Genomic DNA, 22,004 nt, shown 5'->3' on the forward strand with positions numbered 1-22,004 from the left:
GGCCTGTGATTGAATCAAATGTAAACGGCAGTATAATGGTGATGATGCCGGCAGTACGCGCTTATTGGACGTAGTGATGATATGAGCGTACGGCCTTAGCAGTATTGGCGGTGATGCAATGGACGTGTGACGGCAGTATTGGAGGGGAGATGAAATGTAAACGTGATGGCAGTATTGGCGGGTTGATGGCGATGCAACTGGACTGAGTATTTGCAGGTGATTAAATAACAAAGTGACATAGTATTAGGGCGTGATGCAATGACGTTGACAGGCAGTATTGGCGGTGATAGAATGATGTGACGGCAGTATTCAAGGCTATTTGATGTGACGTCAGTATTGGCGGGTGATAACAATGACGTGGCGTGGGTACAGTATATTGGGGGTGATGAAATGGGAGACTGTGACAGCTAGTATTGGCTGGATTGATGAAAGGACATGATTGCAGTCTATACGGCTGATTGAATAACGTGTGACGGCGCAGTATTGGACAGTGATGAAATGACGTCACGGCATATTGGCGGGTGATGAAATGATGTGACGGCAGTATTTTCGGATGATGAAATGAGCGATGACGGCAGTATTGAGGTGGAGTGATAATGGGGTGACGGCATATTGGCCAAGTATTTGCTCCCAATGACCACCATGCGACCCCAACCTGTCTACAAATTATTGGTGGCGTGCTAGTATTGTAAATGGTGATTGCAACTGTGACGGGTGAAATGAATAACGTGACGGCAGTATTGAGGAAATGACGTGACAGGCTGTATTGGCGGGTGATCTGATGAAATGGGGGACGGCAGTGATGTGAAATGGCTATGAATAGCAGTATTGGTGGGTGATGAAATCGTGACGGCAGTATATTGGCGGGATGAAATGATGACGGCAATTGATGAAACGTGACGGCAGTATTGGCGGGGTGATGAATGGACGTGACGGCAGTATTGGCGGGTGATGAAATGACGTGACGGCAAGTATTGGGGGTGATGAGATGACGTGACGGCAGTAGTTGGGGTGATGAGATGCGATCACGTGACGGCAGTATTGGGGGGGTGGATGAGATGTATGTTTGATGCAGTTTTTCGGGGTGATGAGATAAAGACCGTGACGGCAGTATTGGGGGTGATTGAGATGACGTACGGCAGCAGTATTGGACACACCAATGACAATGACGGTTGAAGGCAGTATTTGGGAGATGAGATGACAATAAAAGTATTTGGCGGGTGATACAGATGACGTGACTGATCATTATGATGGGGGTGATGAGATGACGTGACGGGCAGGATATGGGGGGTGATGAGATGATGTGACGGCAGTATTGGGGGACATTAGATGAGATGACGTGACGGCAGTATTGGGGTGATGAGATGACGTGACGTCAGTATATGGGGGTTGATGAGATGACGTGACGGCAGTAAAGATGAGATGACGTGACGGCAGTATTGGGGTGATGGAGATGATGTGACGGTCCAGTATGGTGGGTGATGAGACAAAACGTGACGGCAGTATTGGGGTGCCTGAGATGATGACGGCAGTTATTCAATTGGTGAAATGAGTTTGACGGCAGTATTGGTGGTGATGAGATGATGTGATCAGTATGACGGCAGTATTGGGTGGTGAGATGACGTGACGGCAGTATTGGTTGGTATGATAAAATGGACAGATGACGGCAGTATTGGTGGTGATGAGATGGAGACGGTGACGTGTTGACGGCAGTATTGGTGGTGATGATGATGACGGTAACGGCAGTATTGGTGGTGATGTGATGACGGTAGGTGGTGATGAGATGACATGACGGCAGTATTGGTGGGTGATGAATGACCGAAACCGTGACGGCAGTATTGGTGGTGATGTAATGACGTGACGGCAGTAAGTGTGGGGTATGATGAGATGAAGTAATGGCAGTATTGTGGTGATGAGATGGACGTGACGGCAGTATTGGTGGTTGATGAAATGACGTGACGGCAGTTATTGGGGTGATGAGATGATGATTTGACGCAGTATTGGGGGTGAAAATGACGTTCATTCAGTATTTTTGGTTGTTGGATGACGTAACAGCAGTATTTGCGGATGATGAAAGATGATGTGACGGCAGTATTGGCGGGTGTGATGAGATGACGTGACGTCAGTATTGGTGGGTGATGATATGACGTGACGGCAGTATTGGTTGGTGATGGATGACAGTGATTGCAGTGATTGGACGGGTGATGAGATGTTGACGTGACGGCAGTATTGTTGGGTGATGAGAATGACGTGACAAGTCAGTCATATTGGGGGGATTTTGGGTGATGAGATGACGTGACGGCATTTATTTGGTGGTGATGAGATGATATGACGTCAGTATGGTGGTTGGTGATTGAGATGGACGTGACGGTCAGTTATTTGTGGGTGATGAGATGACTTCAGTATTGGCGGGTGATGAGTGGCAGTATTGGTGGTGATGAGATGATGTGACGTCAGTATTGTCTGGGTGATGAGATGACGTGAACGTCAGTATTGGGTGGTGATGAGATGACGTGACGGCAGTATTGGTTGGGTGATGAGATGACGTGACTCAGTATTGACTGGTGATGAGATGCAGTGGTGATGAGATGACGTTGACGGCAGTATTGGTGGTGATGAGATGACGTGACGGCAGTAATTGGGGGTGATGAGATGACGTGACGGCAGTATTGGGGGTGATGAGATGACGTGACGGCAGTATTGTTGGGTGATGAGATGACGTGACGGCAGTATTGGGGGGTGATGAGATGACGTGACGGTCGTGTTATTGGGTGTGATGAGCAATGACGATGACGGCAGTATTGGGGATGAGATGAGATGACGGCAGTATTGAGGTTGGATGAGATGATTGATTCAAGTATTGGGGGTGAACCAATGAGATGTGCCAGTGTATGGTGGTGATGAAAGATTAGGTGACTCTTCAGTATTGTTTGGTTGTGATATGAGATGACGTGACGTTCAGAATTGTTGTGGTGATGATATGACATGTGACGGCTTGTAATAGATGACAATGACGTGACGTCATATGTTGGGTATTGATGATGACGGCAGTATTGATGGCCATTGTTCATGTAAGTCCTATGTATTGAGATCAATGAGTCACAATTATCTGTAGTATTGATGGGGTGATGATGTTGAACCTTTGCGGATGATGAAACTAGGTGTATTGGTTGTATGAAATCCATTCGTGACATATATGTGGTTGCATGAGATGACGGAAGTGATTTGGTGGTGATGAATAGGGTGATGCGCAGACAGTTGGTGAATGGATTGAGTGTTGTCATTGTTGATGAGATGACTGACGTCTAAGTATTGGGTGTTCATGACGTGACCAAAGTATTGGTGGTGATTGAGATGAAGACGGTGGTATTGGTTTGATGAGTGTAACATGACGGGTAAAATTGGTGGGTGATGATAAAATACGAATGGGCATGTATTGGTTGGGTGTGAAGTGAGATGACGTGAGGTCAGTTCAATGTTGTGACACAATGGTGACCATGATCTGAATCGATATGAAATGAGTGCTCAGTATTTATGGTGGTTAGTCGTATTGTGATAGCACTCTTCAGTATGGGGGACTATGACCATGATTTGAGGTCAATGTAAATGATTTGACGGCAGTAACTTGTAAGTTTATCCATGCAACGTTGGCTAGTAGATCATATTTATCATGATGAAGGCAGTATTGGTGGTGATGAGATGGACGTGGCTGTGACGTAACACAGTCTACCCTATTGATGATATTGAACCTGATATGGCGATTAGATGATAATATTGTTGGTGTGAACGTGGTTTAAGATACGTGACAGTTATGTGGTATGTGTGGGTGATGGAGTTATTACGTCACGTGATGGTGGACATTCAGTATTGTTTGGTGATGAATGACGTGTTCAGTATTGTGGTGGTGATATTGATGAAATCCGACGTGTGTTAAGTACAATGCGGTGATGTGAATGAGGGAATGGGCAGTACCCTTTGGTGATCATTATTGATAACCGATTAAGACAGGTATTGTAGGCTTTATTGTAATGTGCAGTTATGGTATGATGACCATTGATTTATAAGTCCAATTGGTAAAAGGTGGGTGAGATGATAACGTGACAGTTTGGTGGTGATAGATATGGCGCGGCAACTATCGTATCATGAACTGACGACAGTATTGTTGTATAAATTGAAGGAGATGGTGGTGGAGGACGTACCTGTGCAGTTGGTGTGAGGAAGTGATGACGTTTTTTGGTGGCAATGTCGCTATAGTTCAGATTCTGCATGGTGATGAATGACAAGGGCAGTATTTTGATGAGATGACCTTGATTTGTATCCATACTCTCAGTATTGATTGGTGGTTTTTGATGTTAAGATGACGTCGGACAGTAGGTGGGAGCATCAGGAATTACAATGAGACTTTAACATGTCCATATTTGCCTACTTGTGTGATGAGATGATGACAGTGGATCGGCTACAATGTTGGCAGAAATGACGTTGAAGGGCAGTATTGGGGGGAGGGGAACAGAACTTGTATATAATTTTGGGGAAGTAGACGGGGAGTTTTTTGGTACTTGCTCTGACCCCCCGGGGACAGGAGGGGCGGGGCCCAATAGGGGAAATTAGAGTAAATTCCTATAAATCGCTACTTGTCCGTAGAGTTCTGCATGGATTGAAAACAAATTTGGCCAGAAACATCCTTGGGGATGAAGGGGAATAGAACTTGTATAAATTTTGGCTCTGACCCCACGGGGACAGAGGGGGCGGGGCCCAATAAGCGGAAATTTAGGTAAATCCTATAAATTGCTACTTGTCCTAGAGATTCTGCATGGATTGTAACCAAATTTGGCCAGAAACATCCTTGGGGGAAGGGGATCAGAAACTTGTTTAAATTTTTGCTCTGACCCCCCGAGGACAGGGGGCGGGGCCCCCAATATGGGGAAATTAAGGTAAATCCTATAAATCGCTACTTGTCCAGAGTTCTGCATGGATTGTAACCAAATTTGGCCAGAAAAACATCCTTTGGGGATGGGGAATAGATCACTTGTATAAGATTTTGGCTATGACCCCCCCCGGGACATGGAGGGGCGGCCCAATAGGGGAAATTGAGTGTAAATCCTTTATGGCAATCGCTACTTTGTCCTAGAGTTCTAGCATGGATTGTAACCAAATTTGGCCACACAACATCATTGGGGAGGGGTATGAACAGCAAACTTGTATAAAATTTTTGGCTCTGACTCCCCCGGGGGACAGGAGGGGCGGGGCCCAATAAGGGAAAATTTTAGGTAAATCCTATAAATTGCTACTTGTTCTGTAGAGTTCTGCATGGATTGTAACCAAATTTGGCCAGAAACATCCTAGGGGAAGGGGATGACAGAACTTGTATAAATTTTGGCTCTGACCCCCATGGGGACAGGAGGGGCGGGAAAGCCCAATAGGGGAAATAGAGGTAAATTCCTATAAATTGCTACTTGTCCTAGAGTTCTGCATGGATTGTAACCAAATTTGGCCAGAAACAATTCTTAGGGGAATAGGAACAGAACTTATATATAAATTTTGGCTCTGACCCCCCGGGGGCAGGAGGGTGGGCCCAATAGGGGGAAATAGAGGTAAATCCTATAAATCGCTACTTGTCCTAGAGTTCTGCATGGATTGTAACCAAAATTTGGCCAGAAACATCCTTTGGGGAAGGGAATAGAACTTGTATAAATTTTGGCTCTGACCCCCCCGGGGACAGGAGGGGCGGGGCCCAATAGGGGAAATTGAGGTAAATCCTTTAAAATCGCTACTTGTCCTAGAGTTCTGCATGGGATTGTAACCAAATTTGGCCCACAAACATCAATTGGGGAGGGGGAACAGAACTTGTATAAATTTTGGCTCTGACTCCCCCGGGGACAGGAGGGGCGGGGCCCAATAAGGGAAATTTAGGTAAATCCTATAAAATTGCTACTTGTTCTAGAGTTCTGCATGGATTGTAAACCAAATTTGGCCCAGAAACATCCTAGGGGAAGGGGGGAACAGAACTTGTATAAATTTTGGCTCTGACCCCCTGGGGACAGGAGGGGCGGGGCCCAATAGGGGAAATAGAGGTAAATCCTATAAATTGCTACTTGTCCTAGAGTTCTGCATGGATTGAAACCAAATTTGGCCAGAAACATTCTTGGGGGAAGGAGAATAGAACTTGTATAAATTTTGGCTCTGACCCCCTGGGGGCAGGAGGGGCGGGGGCCCAATAGGGAAATTATAGGTAAATCGCTTTAAAATCTAGCTACTCCGTCTTAGATAGTTCTCGCTGTGGAGTATAAAACCAAATTTGGGCCCTCAAAAACATCTTTGGGGGGGTTAACAGAATTCCTATAATTATTTAGCTCTGGAACCCCTTGAGCAGTAAGCAGTGGGGACCCAGATAGGAGGAAGTAAGAAGGTAAGATAATTACACAAATGTCCTTTCAGATGAAAGAAAACAATGAACGCTTTTGTCACGAGGAACGACAACCCAGGGGGAGCGATTTACAGGACTCACTCTGGGCCTCTTGTTACTCAAAAATATACTTTAAAACGTGATTACAAGAAAGTGTGTTAATGCTGACAGGATGTTTTGAATCGATAAAAAAGAATAAATAGAGGCAGTGTGACCCAGCGAAGATCATGCTAGAAGAACTATGAAAAGGGAAAATTTCTAAATAATGTGACCGGTCATGGGTGGAAGGTACAGAGCTCGCAAAAACAACAAACAATTGGTCTGCGACCCAATGTCAAATAATCTATTGATTTAGTAAGCGGCTTAAGGAGATTTAGAAGAGTTCAAGATATAACATTTCAAGACTCACGCGATCCGAGGTGACCAGCTTGGTTTTTGGATCGTCAAACAGTGAAAAAGAAGATACATGTGATGTGTGATGAGTGGTATCGATCCTAATACGTCATAACCAAATGCATTTGAGTAGAGGTATCCATGCCAGGATAGTCTCACGCCAGTTTCGGACTCAATATGCACTTGCAGTAACAACAGAAGAAAATCAAAAAGATGTGAAAAAGTAGATGAGATATTCATAAGAAGAGAAAAGGTAAATATATTAGTCCCCTGCTATCCAAGTATTGTCTTAGCATCTGGCGTCCGTTCGTCTATTATTTAACAAAATCGATTCATCTTGAAAAAGTAGCGGAATAGAACTAACCGAATTTGACTGGTAGCATTTCTATGGTGTGTGGATTCAACATATAACTTAAAAGTTTGAGATAACCCCACTGGACCTGAAGGATGGAAACCTGGAGGAGTCGATTTGTGTGCATTGGCATCAACGACCTGAACATTTAGCAAAATGCCAGTAGCTAATATTTCATAATATTCATTATGGGCATAGGAATTTAAAATTGTTCAACCAGGAATCTCGCAGCGAGCAACACAAAAGAGATGAATTTGGCTTTGTTAAACAGCTCCGTTTAAGTTACGTAACAAGAATTTCTAATATTTTATATGCATTCATCCAAAGTGTTAGGGATTCACGCTTTTCAAAATTATCAGGCTGACCACACAGGGACTTGAATGACAAGGCCAATAAGGACCAATATGTAACTTTTGAAATGTTTTTATTTTTCCCGAGACTTGGCAACATAAATTTCATAAAATCTCATAACATATGCTACCACATAACTACAACAACCTATTATTTGAAGAATTTCAACGTAGTGATGTGGCACAGTGAATTTCCATCCAAAGGAAGCGTTCTAGATTGTTATATTACACCTGTGACATGCAAAAATATTACACGGGTGGAGTTACTGGATATCATAGAAGTTATGTGATAAATAGAGGTTACACAACGAGTAACTATTGGATACGGAATTTATTTCACTCGAGTTAATATTTTTTTTTTAATTTACAAAAGACACGAGCTCTTTTGTAACTTTAAAAACATAATTAGCGACTGGGAAATAAATTCCATATCCAATAGTTAAGGGTCATGTGACCTGTTTCTATCACATTATTTTAAGCGATGTTAGAATCATTTGTTGAATACAAACAAATCTGCTTGCTTTCGTATGCAAAATAGGCATATATGACCCACATTGCAAAAAAATATACACTTTCATTAATATTTTGTAATCATCAAATATATTTTATGAATAACATAGCTATTTGTTTAAATTAAGATAAATTTACGTCTATGAAACCATAATGAGTCACTGTTTGCAAGGCCAAAATAAAATCAATCGCGGACTATATGCGATCAAACAAAATGCACTAGGTCAAAGTTCAATTTCTTCCCCAATCAAAATACCGGAGGTGTCATTCCAGTAGTAGAATATCAATTTATTTATCCAACACCAGTACATTTATGCAATGGCCTGACAGTGCAATAACACGACGTGCGTGGTTGAAAACATATTTCTTCCGTGTAAATGTCCAAGGATATTGTTACTTTTTAAAAGTAGCAACACTTTTGAATGTTGTCCTTACCCAAAATTGTTTAGTGAATCGTTTTCATTTCAAGAGGAAAATATGGTGATTTATACAAAATCCAGGGGGCGCAAGAGCTCATGTCATGTTGGCATTCTTAAGAAATATGTAGACAGCGAAGCGAGCAAGACCTATTGCTACCGAATCATCACAATTAACGTAGAAACTAGAGTACAAGATGTCAATCTAAGATGTATGTCTACATTGTGATATTAAATCTGTTTAGATTTTGTGTTACCTTTCAATTCCCAATTATTTCTTTTGGTGTTTGTTTGTTCTTTTGTTGCATTTGAGTTTTTTTTTATCTACTTTTGTAAGTAAAGGGAGACAATACCATCTTTTGCAATGAGTAAGCTATATCTTTAAATAGAAGAAGCTGGGCTTTAATCTTATACTAAAAAAGGGATAAATAAAAGTTTATTCAAATAGTTTTTTTTTAATTAGAACATTAAACATATTGATTTTACCTGAAGACATTCCCATACTTGTATATACATATCTATAATTACTAAATATAAATATTAATACTTCGCTTTACATACTGTAATAAACGTAACAGTTAGGACTTGTATTTACCAGTAATGTTTATACTCTGGCCATTTGCAATGTGCGTGTGTGTCATGAGAGATTCTGATCGTTATTTAGAGCTTAGGATACCAAATTAATGTACATGGGAAATGTTGGGAAGTCAGGACATAGATTTTACCAATATATATTCACATAGTAGTAAAAGTTTACCGATAATCACAGCTGTGATGCATCTAGTGGATTTTCGTGGACGACATGAATTTGTGAACTGAAGGGAGTCGGAGTAACAAAGTATGTTAATCTTCATATTTTATATCAAAATAGACTTTCGTCAGTTGGAAGGACTTATACATACTTGTGATATTGGATTCTCATCCTGATACTACAACCTGTGAAGTGTAACTGAGGCATTATCGTCATAGTCCAGTAAAAATACGAAAAATAGAGGTCTAACCTCCAAAAAATTGCAACAGAATGTGTTTTCTGCTTTTTGTGTTTGAGGATCGTAGTATTTTACCATGAAAAAAGTCGCCAAAAACCATATGTTCGGAAAGACGTTTTTTCAACACCCGAAAAATAAGAAAATATATAGAAATTACACTTTTGACCACTTTTAAAGTACAATATCTGCTATATTTGCAATACTTGAAATATGAAATCGGGTAATATAGTAAGACAAACTTTAGGTAAGTACAAATAAGTTGAAATGATACAAAAATTTCAGTCAATCCAAGAAATAAAGAAGGATGAAAACGGCTAAAAACCTTTTGAATTTAGCTAGCATTACCGTTTTTGTTCTTTTTAGATGCAAACATTTATAAAATCTTACCCTGAACTATATCAGTTTATGTTTTATGCCTTAAAGAATTAGATTTTCTTTGATATTAATGCATGATCGATAATACATTAGCTAGAAAAAACTAAATATTAACCTGTCAAGTTGACTGATCGTGCCAATTTGAAATGTTTTTATACTTAGATTTTTGGTAAAACACCCATATTGGTAGTTAATATTTCGAAAAATAAAAAAGCAAATGCTTCCAAATATGTTATATCCTTTTTTGTATATTTTGTACTTGTTATTTTTATCATTTGTTGTAAAAACGGTATAAATATGCACATCTTATTTAGTAGTAAAAACTTCCTCGTATCACGTTAATTTGGCTGAATACCAAAATATGTCTAAGTCCATAAATCTGCAATACAAAAATCTTAATTTTTCGAATATGCTTTATTCGTTTGTCATAAAATTTTGCCAGTAAATAAATCAGAACTGTAATGATTTTCAGCTATAAAATTGAACTTGAACTTTTATTTTATTCCTTTATCTCATTGAAAATTATATAACCCCCATCCAGTTCCATTATGGTAAAATGAAAAACTGACCTATGATCATTTGCTCCAGTATTTATGCCAAAGTTGTGCAATGTAACAGTTTTGAGTATGAGTTACTAATAATGTGGCTCGCTATTTACCGTTCCGTAAATTCGACAAACCGCTACCAATGGTGGCGGCGAACATCAATAACGACTAAATGTATCTTTTCCGTACTAATGATTTAATAACGCAGCTTGTAAAAACAAAGCACCAGGTATCAGTCTGATTAGTGATATTAATTATCTTGATGATATCAAGCTAGCAACACAAGATGTCATAATCCCTATTGTCCGGTGAAGGGCCGTCGCGAGACAGCTAGGTGTGACAGCATGCCGCGGGGTATCGGCGAACACCTGATCTGTACAGGTAAATTTTTATTCGAATCATCGAGTGTCAGTTACCTATGATTCTATAACAAATGGTCCATGAAAAAAGTTCGATACATCGAGAACTTCGATTCATAAAACTTCGATTCATACATGGGTTAGTTAGTAATGTTATATAGGGAAGAAATTCGGGACCGGACAAAAAGTTTGATACAGCGAGAAATTCGATTCATCGAAGTTCGAATCATCGAGGTTTGACTGTAGTAATCTTCAGGGAAGAATCTGTACGCTTGTTACCGATCTTGTTTTTTCCTTAAATGCCTTCAGTTGTTTTGCTTTGAAATATTCCATGGGTAGATATAATGACAGTAATAGTATTCCCTTAAGTGTTGAGGATGCTTCTCTCAACACTCTTTCCTCTCCACCAATAAATGTTATTAAAAAGTGATTTATTTTAATTAGAAATACACTGAAAAAAAAACAAAATTACATTTTCAACTATCAATATGCTAAAAGTCCTTTTCCTTAGGAAATCATAGCTTCAGGATTAAACGCAAAATTAATGTTACTTGAAGTCACTCAATTTTCTTAATATTGCCTACAATCAGAAGATGTTACAAATTATAGATAATGCATTTTAACATTATCCATGTTGTGTACAATGTTACATTGATTGTGTTTACATCATATATCCAAAGTGACAGTGATAAAGGTGTTCAGACATTCTTCCAATAGCCCTAAGGATCATGAGTTTGTAATCTATGTGACCATGCATGGATGTTTATAAAATATGAAACAAAACAAAAAAACAACTCCAGCTTAACTGAAATTTACACCACAGGAAAGAGCTTGGCAATATTATGGGTAGAAGACGAGCAGAGATTGATGTGAAATTACTGCTGTTCGCTATACAGAGGACCACCAACTTTGAGGCACTGATAGCCAAACGATTTACAGGGGTGACTCTTCAGGAGGGTCAGCTAAACCCATGGTGACCGCCACATCTCCTCCATCCAATCCATTTGAGGATTCCACAAACCCATTTGAAGGGGCATCCGATGGGGAAACTACTCCAAGTGATGAAAGCAAGGTAGAAGTAAATTGTTATTACATTTTGTTCTAAAAATGACATTGTTGTATAATTCATTTTATTAATTATGAAATTTAATTTTATCAATTTTAACTAAACTTCTGCTTTCAAATCATGATTATGGCATTTCCCTTCCATATTCAAAGTAATCAAAACTTGTATATCAAGACCATTTAAACATACTATTAAAGGGGCCAAATTGACCAATTTGAACACAATTTGGCTTGTCTATGAAAACCACTTGGCAACAAAGACCATTTTGTCTTTGCCACTTGGTTGATCTTTATAGATAGGATTGACTGTATATTTTAACATGAAACAGAAAATGCAATTACCTTTCAATAGCTTGAATTTATAAAATGTATCCTACAAAAACCGCTGAAGTAAGATTTTTACTAAAATGTAAGTTTTCCTCATTGTAGGCAGACTCCAAACCCCAAATCCTGTCGCCCTTCAGTGGTATCATTTCTAGATGCTTCGAGGCACACCTCAGTATCTACATAGAATCTCAGGACAGGTAAATATAATCTGTGTTAATAGTTGATTTCATTAGTGATTAGAATGTAATGATTACTACAAAAAATATCTTTAATAAAATATTTATTAAGCATTCAATATTTTATGTTGAGAATTGCATGTTCGTTTAAAAATACAGAACAGATTATGATAGTCAGGTGTTAATTTTTCTTGATCTGTATGGAGTATTCTTTCTGGATTATGTATCAATATTTTACTAAGTCTAGAACTCTTGTGTTGATTGAAACTTGGTACTTACTAAGTCGTTAGTTCATCTATTTTGTGATTGTGTAAGAAAGAGTTTTATGGTTATTTTTCTCTTGTGATTACAGAAAACCTGTTTTAATTTTAAACTATTTTCTACACAGGAATTTAGCAGAATTAATCAATCGATTCCTGGAGGACTTGCGCCAACACGGTACACCACGGATGGAATCTGAGGAGAGTAGTAATGTATTACCGAGTTGTGCAGATCTGTTTGTGTTCTACAAGAAGTGTATGGTACAGTGCTCACAACTCAGCACGGGTCAGCCGATGTTGGACCTAACTCGTACATTCCAAAAGTACCTGCGGGAATATGCCCATAGGGTACTACTCACAAACCTGCCTAAGTAAGTCGATGGTCTACATTCTCCTCGTGAGCCTATGGAATGTTGGTCAATAAATATAATTTGATAATACTGTATATATATAATACAAAGCAAATACACTCTCCGTTCAAGTTTAATGTAAAGAACACTAACATACATTTGTTATTATTAATTCAAGCATTGTTAAATCCTATAATAATTAATCGAGACACTGAAGGGCTGGTACCACAAGCTGCAAAATGTATAAACATATGAGTTGTCAAAATGTTTTAAAATAGCTACAAATCAAGGCTTGTTTAAAGTTGTAAAATTATAGATTGAAAATAGTCTTTGCAGTGTAGCACTGAATTACAAAGCATCACACATGGACATTGAGATGAAAATGAAAACAAAACCGGCCCGTTTTCGAGTGTACGGATTGACTGGTTGGACCTAGTTGTTCCTTTATGAATTAAAAACGGACCTGGTGATTTTATATTGTTTTCAGACGAGCCTTGACAAAGACCTCATAGGCCTGTAGCAAAAACTGTAGGTCCGTCGGGATTTATACTTGAAATAATTACTCTAATAAGCGGTTGTTGTGAATAAATTAAATGGCCGAGTACTCAAGTTCACGCTTAGCTGTACATGATTACACCAATAGAACACTGACATTAGTTGATGAGACAAAGCCTAGCAATAGGCGGAGTCATGTTGGCAATAAACCAGTAAGTGTTTGTCTTGTTACAGAATGGCAAGTCAAAACACGGGCATCAGCTCTGCTTCAGGTCTGATACAGAGCATCCTCAAAGAAGGGGAGGTAACCAAGTTTACTGAAGAAGAACAATGTAGAATCTGTAGTATATTGTGTTCAGCCGAATACTGCATGGAAACGTCACAACAGTTAGAGGAAAAGTTACGGGAGAAAGTAGACAAGGAACTGTCGCTACAGATAGACCTAAATCCAGAACAGGATACCTTCCATAAGTAAGTGTTGTCAGAAAACGTAAAATATATTTAAAGCTTGGTGTTTCAAAGTAATAATTAATAATAATAAATGATTAATAGAATCTTACATGGGTCTGTCAAATGAACAAGGATAGCCTAAGTCGAGTTTTGACAGTCAAAATATGGTTTGGTTACATTTGATTTTTTAATATAATTGTATACATGTATAAAATTTTATAATTAAAAGGTTTTCTTTTCGCTGGTTGACTTTTTGTATCTCTTTTGATTTGTAGTGTAATCTCCAGCTGCATACAACTACTGGTACAAGACCTAGAAATCGCCTGTGAGCCTGCCTTAATGGCAATGAGTAAGGTAAGGAATAGTGAGCTCAATAGCCATGATATGTTTGTAAGACTGCCTTGGTGGCAATGAGTAAGATAAGGAATAGTGAACTTCATTGCCATGATGTGTCTGTGAGACTGCCTTAGTGGCAATGAGTAAGGTAAGAAATAGTGAGCTCCATAGCCATGATGTGTTTGTGACTGAACCTACCTTGGTGGCAATGAATAAGGTAAGGAATAGTGAGCTCCATTGCCATGAAGTACTTGTGTCTGTGACCGTGCCTTGGTAGCAATGAGTAAGATAAGGAATAGTGAACTTCATTGCCATGAAGTACTTGTGACTGTGACGTGCCTTGGTAGCAAAGAGTAAGGTTAGGAATAGTGAGCTCCATAGCCATGATGTACTTGTGCCTGTGGGCCTGCCTTGGTGGCAATGATTAAGATAAGGAATAGTGAATTTCATTGCCATGAAGTACTTGTGTCTGTGATGTGCCTTGGTAGCAATGAGTAAGGTTAGGAATAGTGAGCTCCACAGCCATGATGTACTTGTGCCTGTGGGCCTGCCTTGGTGGCAATGAGTAAGATAAGGAATAGTGAACTTCATTGCCATGAAGTACTTGTGTCTGTGATGTGCCTTGGTAGCAATGAGTAAGGTTAGGAATAGCGAGCTCCATAGCCATGATGTACAAGTGTATGTGAGCCTGCCTTGGTGGCAATGAGTAAGATAAAGAATAGTGAGCTCCATTGCCATGATGTACAAGTGTATGTGAGCCTGCCTTGGTAGCAATGAGTAAGATAAGGAATAGCGAGCTCCATAGCCATGATGTACAAGAGTATGTGAGCCTGCCTTGGTGGCAATGAGTAAGATAAAGAATAGTGAGCTCCATTGCCATGAAATACTTGTGTCTGTGACCGTGCCTTGGTATGTAGCAAGGGGTAAGTTCAGGATTATATATTAGTGAGCTCCACAGCCATGAAGTACTTGATACTGCTTAGATAAGTATTGATTTCACTGAATTTAAGAGGCTATATCTTCAATTTTTGATCTTGTTTAATTTTGAAGGAACCGTGTTACCTCTAGAGTAAATTATAAAATGTTTAAAGAATTAAATTTGAAATAATTTACATTTGGAATATTAGCCCCATAAAACTTTATTTGAAAAAGACCTGTTCTACATGTGCCAATTAAACCTGAAGGCATTTGATTGTAGTTAAAAGCTTTTGGAAAACATCACCGGATTATTATCAAATTAAAGAAAATAATTTGAACCCTGTTGATGTAAAGCGAGTAGTATTTCTGCAACATATTACAGATTTGCATGAATAACAGGTTGTACTGTGATCAGATACAAAAGTCAACTAAAATAATTCAATTTTATTTCTAATAAAATTAATGTGTCTTAATGCAGTGGATGGTCAACTGTAGCATAATTGTATGAAGTTCCTAGTTGAATGAAATTAGAACATGAAAAAATATATGAATTTGCTTTAATTTAATATTTTTTGTTTAAGATGTCCTGGTCCACCATTGAGGCAGTTGGTGACCAAAGTGGATATGTGACGGCCCTCACATCCCACCTCAAACAGAACCTACCCATCATCAGAGACAACCTGGCATCCTCTCGCAAATACTTCACACAGTTCTGTCTCAAATTTGCTAAGTAAGTCTCCACACACTATGTTAAATGCATATTTCCTGTTAATTTGCAACACGAAAATTTAATATTTTTACTCATTCACCCCTGAAATTGTATTATGAACTGGTCTAATCTTTGATTTAGAAGAGCCAAAGTGTGTCTTCAGGGATGAATGAATTAATATTTGAAATCTCACATGTCAAGCAATATAATATGATATTTGTATCCAGTGATAAATCTACGTGCGCATCCCAAGTCCTGTACTCACAGAATTTTAAAAGGACCCATGAAATTTCTGGGAATCGGTATCTATAACACTGTGGGACCCATGGTTTTCACAAAAACCATTGAAAAGGACCCACGAATAATAATCGTAGATTGAACTCTGTGTATCTGGTATTATTATAGTGCAGTATTAATAATAAATTGAGAATCTTATTTTGCTATTATCAGAAATATGGTATTTCATATTGCTGATGATATAATATGCCTCTTGGTTCTGTGAATGGTGTAAACATTGAAATAAATCAAACTAGTCTGATTTTATATGTTATAAAACAAACAAAAGTATGTTGGCATTTCTTGAAAAATATACCCAGACGCATATAATTTCCTCAGACTGCATATAATTTTTACTACAGGTTACATGTAGATAATATTTAGGGAACAATCGAAATAATTGTATTTTGTATGTTTCAGTACTTTCATCCCTAAATTCATCAACCATCTTTTTAAATGTAAGAATATCAGCACGGTGGCAGCAGAACAGGTATCTATTCTGTTTGATACATGCATAATAGAGTTATCTACCCTGGCAGGTAGATACTGATTTTCTTGTATTTTTTTTTTTTGCCTAATACCAAGGTCATTTTTTAATTGAATCACACTACATACTTACTCACAAAGACAGATAATAAGAATGTAATATGAAAAGAGTTTACCAGTACACTGGTAGGTTGTGATTTATCATCATAAAGCATGTCATTATCTCATTGTATTGAAATCCAGTTCACAGAGAAAATTGATTAGCTGTATCCAAATCATTCAATGTGCTTTATGAATTTATTTGATACTTAAACACAAAACACCGATTTAGTATAGGATTTACAATTTGATGATTGTAGATTGCTTATTCAAAATTGATTATACACCACATAGTTCTATGATAAACCTATATAGACTTGCTGATTGCAAACAGCTGATTTTGCTATAGAATCGCCATGTTAATAGTATTCAACTTATAATGAATCTTATCAAATATAAGTGATGAAACTGAAATCAATCTTTATGTTTGATGATGTTGACAGCTACTACTGGACACCCACTCCCTGAAGACCGTATTACTGGATCTGCCATCGTTAGGATCCCGAATCATCAGGAAGGCTCCAGCCAGGTCAGTGTATCATCTACCTTTTTAGTCACTACCATAATATTTATTCTGATTTCAATCTGATTAAAATCCTGATCCTCGTTAACAGATCGCCAGCTGTCAATCAAATTTTCATGGTACAGCGTGTGACTGCATTTTGTATAATTATGTATGCTGTGACATTTGCTACAACATTGAATAGGTACACATGCGTTTGTGAGCACAAGGTGTGACTACATACTGCTTGGCGATCAGTCAATGTAACTGAGTTTCATAAAGGATCTGGCACCATTCCATATCGGGTTGTGTTCTCATGAGCTCTCAAATTGACCAATCAAATTACTAGGGTACCTTCTTTTGTGACAGGTACGGAGTAGTTTACAAGAGCTGTCAAAATCATTTCCATGCATGCAGACATTTTGTTTTAAAGTGCACAAGAAATATCTATGGGTATACATATGCATGATGTGATGAACTCAAGAGTATAAAGGTCATCGAATGTCACCACTAAATGGAATCTACCTACCGTATTTTCCCTAATGAGGGCGCCGGGCGCGGGTAAATGGCCTAGGGGGCGCCGTTATTTGAGACCATTTTTAGATGTTTTTTTTCTGAAACAGACTAAAGTCATCTTGCTTTTAGTTTCGTATTTTTCTGAAACTTACTATAGCCAAATTACGTTTTGAAGTCAAGTAAGTATTGAAATTACATAATTATGAAGAAATGTTTGCACCAGAAGTATTAAACATTGGTTAAATATGTATGTTTCACGGAATTTTGGCATTTTATGCTAGCCTGTTTGTTTACCATGCGTACACAAAATGGCGGACGGTGCTTTCGATCGCTACTTTCGTTTTGTGGCAGATGGGAAATACCGACAAGAGCACACAATTAAATGCTTAAAAATGATAACATGCCTGTTATTTAGTAACCTTTATCATAGACATACAGTAAGTATTCATAAAACCTGTATAGACATCGCTAAAATGTTGTTGCCAGTTAGTCTTCATCCATACACGTGTGTGGGGCATTCAAGTGACACGTTTTGTTTTGAACATGGAATTCTCGCTGTTTCTATGTGTAAACACATGGCAAAGATGTCCTAAGTTACCCAGTGCAATACATTTATAGCTGATCGGATATCTGTTAAGCATCAGATTGATGTGAAACAGTATTTTATTAGCGTCTGCAAAGACAAATCGTCACAATCTGGCACAAAAATTGTATGAAATTAGCTGATTTTTTTCAGCAAAAAACGTGGGGGCGCCCTTATTAGAGGAGGCGCTCTTAATAGGGAAAATACGGTATACTAGCTCAATTACTTCTTGTATCTTGCTGTCTAGGGATACATCTCTTACATCCTTCTACTCTATAGGTAGGATGTCCTACTTAATTAATTTAATGAGAAGGAATGACATTTTGTAATTCATGCTGATGTTCAATTGCTTTTGTTTGAATTTCAGTTTCACAAAGATAGTAGTTAAGGGAATGACTAAAGCCGAGATGATACTTAAGGTAAGATTCATGTTTACAATCATAACCCTATATATAGATATTTCTTGTGGCCAAGTCTAAAGCAAAAGATATAATTATACTACCACTAACCAATTTTGTTGGGCATTCCTGATATCAAAACTGATTACTTGACTGTGAAGCATTAAAAATAAGTAAATAAAACAAATCTAGTGATTTTGGTGGATTCATAGCCAATTCAATGCGTACAACTATTATTTTGTAAATTTATCTTTAAAGTGTAAAAAAATGATATAAATTTCCAATCTATGTTGTGGCTGTTGAAGTCCATATATTTACAGCAACACTGCCATAGATTAATGTATTTAATTACCAGTTAAATTATAAAGTGGGGATTGATGTGAATTCTGTTCTATGAGTATAAGTTGAATATCTGTCTTAACATGTCATTTAATGTTTAATAGGAAAACAGGTTGAATACCTCAACATGTCATTAATGTTTCAGGTTGTGATGTCTCTACATGAACCACCTCAGGGTTTTGTTGATAACTACATCAGACTTCTGAGTGATTCAGATATCAATGAATTCCAGCGGGTTTTGGAAATGAAGGTATTGTACTATAATATTGTACTCCTTGCTTTCGTTCTAGGATTGGACTCTCATACGAATGAAGTTTTGAACCTACAGTTACTATTTATCATATCTAAAATTCATATGAATACATAAAATCTATCTAGTTCAAAGAATCTTCATGAATTTTGCAAATTTAACAAAATTGAAAACCCTGAGAAGATTAGCAACTACATGTATACAGTAATATCAAGAATGTTTTTAAAAGTTATCATATTTAATCCTTATGATGAAGTTAACAGTACCCTATTAGCATGCCAGTGTCAAAAGGTGTAATTTGGAAATCCTTTATATTCTTCCACAGGGATTAAGAAGAGGAGATCAGAGTAATTTACTGGAGATTTATCGAGCTCGAATTCCTGTTTGCATGGCAATAGGCAGCCATACTGAAATGTCTGTGACGTCTACACCAGAACCTGAATCTAGTCGTATCAAAAAATTAGAAAAGCTAATTAAGAAACGACTATAACACAAGAGGTGTATTTAAAACTTGTTTTAAATTTAAACCCATATGAATACACCATGGTTGTTAAATTTCAAAAAGTGCTACAATTTATTATCAAAATGTCTACAGTCCAAAATGACTTAAATATCAGCTAGCCACTATGTGTATATTGGCCAGTTGGTATAATATTATGTATAATACACAGATTGATACTCAGATGTAAAATCTTTTCCTAGCTTGTTTGTGATACATGGAATATGGCCTATGATTAATAGAATTTAAAAAGTGAATTTAGAATACGGTAATATGAAAAAACTTGGTCAAGTGCAATAGATTTTATATATATATTGAATGAAATTATTGATTTTGTTCTTTTATTTTTGTTATTCAAATGACTTCAGAAAGCATTGATTATACTATTTGCAAGACTAATGCCAAGGTGATGGTTGGCTTTGTTCCTTAGTAGTACATGTAATACATATAATATAATCAACAAGGATGATCATGAATACCCCAAATTGTAGCTAATTTGAATGTTGATTAAATGGGATAATTTTTAAAATCAGTGTTTGAACCAGTCTGTGATAAAAGTGGTTGTAAATTGTATATGGATGGGCACCAGGTTAACAGTTTATGGGCTGTTTCATGTTTGAAGGATATTTGATAGTTATAAAATGTATTTTTATGTTGGAGTACTATCTCATAACTATACATTTCTTTGTGTGTTTGTTCGGATGCTATGAAGGAAAGGCCAATAATGAATTTATTTTGTAGTTTGTACCAATACTTAATCCTATATGTGAGGCAAAAGCAAGCAAATCACTGTGACCCACATTTTGACTTTTACTTACAACAACCTATAATTTGACCTAGACATACTCCAAAGAAAAGTCAACTCCTCCATTCTTGTTTGTACCTTCAAATAACACCATGCAATATAATCAATACACTTTGGCAAGTTATTGTTTTGCAATTAAAGAAAATTAGGTCACTGAAATACACTTTGACTTACATTCAAGGGAAATTTTAAATACAATTTAAAATGTTAATGGTATAGTAATGATACAGATTTGTACATTCCAACTTGTATGTTTGTATTGGAATTAAATTTAGCCCATAGGAGAGGGCTTTCTATGTGCAGTTCAATGTTGAACTGTTTTCTGTTGACTCAGTTTAACCATGACCAATTGTAACAATGAAGTGTTACGTGTTTGAAACAAATATCACTGGGACCAGCATATTTGGCTGGTATAGCCAGTTTCCTGATTATAAGAATTTTTATTAGCTATGAATTAAGAAGGAAAACACCTGTCCAGAATACGCTGGGATCTGGATTAGACAAGTTACTGACAGCAGTATCAGCTATTTGTGTATATGACTAGGGATATCATGTGGGTGTAGATTAGGGGATAATGAGATACCAGTAAACTAATTTTATAGAGATGCCAGCAGTATACTGTAAAAAAAAACCCAACCTTTTTGGACTGAAAATGCTTTAAAAACATTCTCATTTTGAATATATTGTACACAACCAAAATTTGAACACAAAAAAAGTAATACTTACTGTAAACATACTTTTTTTTTGCAGAAATTTTTTGTTTTGACTAACATTATATTGTGCTTAAATTTTCTAACTTCTTGCACAAATTGTATTTATTTTTGATGATTGTGAATTCCTCATTGTGCTAACCTGTTTGAGATAGTTATAATTACTAAAATTTGATTGAGCCCAAATCAGTATGTTTACAGTACAGTTATTTAAAGCTTTTGATTAATAAGGCTTTGGATTTTAGTGAATTTCTGAAATGAAATTAACAAAATCAATGTTGATTTGACCAGCATATTACAAATGTACATTGTTATGAAAATTTAAGTATATTTAAATGTCAGCTATTATGAGTATACTACAGTATATATGTTATATCATGGTTTACATTTTATTGGTTATATATATATTATTTAATGTGATTGTTGTCAAAGGAAGTTTGATGACTGAGCTCTACATTGTTAATGAGTTTGTTAAATAAGTGAATCGGTCTGAAAGCAAACGTATGTCAAATAAAATGAATGAGATGTTTACAACGTTTAAAGTTGTTTTGGTATCAAAATCAGCTAGACATTAGATTGCTGCACAACGACTGCATGTTACGTGCTTTCCCTGTACAGTTTTATGTTATGCTAAAGGGTAGATATTAATTTATTTATCCCAACAATCGACCACTAGCTGTCCAACAGAATGGGTTACATGTTCAAAACCTAGGTCGCATGTTGGGCAGTTGTTGAGTATATTGCCTCTGAAACATATTTTTCA

The 22,004-nt window shown here is 37.3% G+C and overlaps 1 protein-coding gene across 1 annotated transcript; it reads left to right on the plus strand.

Annotated features, from left to right (window-relative positions):
- Window positions 1–11,494: 11,494 nt before the first annotated feature.
- Window positions 11,495–21,787, plus strand: LOC138331676 (vacuolar protein sorting-associated protein 53 homolog). The gene is given in 12 exon segments (XM_069279407.1): window positions 11,495–11,658; window positions 11,661–11,764; window positions 12,187–12,281; window positions 12,649–12,891; window positions 13,600–13,836; window positions 14,091–14,169; window positions 15,651–15,799; window positions 16,475–16,544; window positions 17,083–17,168; window positions 18,608–18,659; window positions 19,123–19,227; window positions 19,553–21,787. Coding segments are annotated over 12 exon segments (1,509 nt in total). The 5' UTR covers window positions 11,495–11,534; the 3' UTR covers window positions 19,718–21,787.
- The last annotated feature ends 217 nt before the right edge of the window (window positions 21,788–22,004 follow it).

Source organism: Argopecten irradians, chromosome 9 (assembly GCF_041381155.1).
Source record: "Argopecten irradians isolate NY chromosome 9, Ai_NY, whole genome shotgun sequence".
NCBI lineage: Eukaryota > Metazoa > Mollusca > Bivalvia > Pectinida > Pectinidae > Argopecten > Argopecten irradians.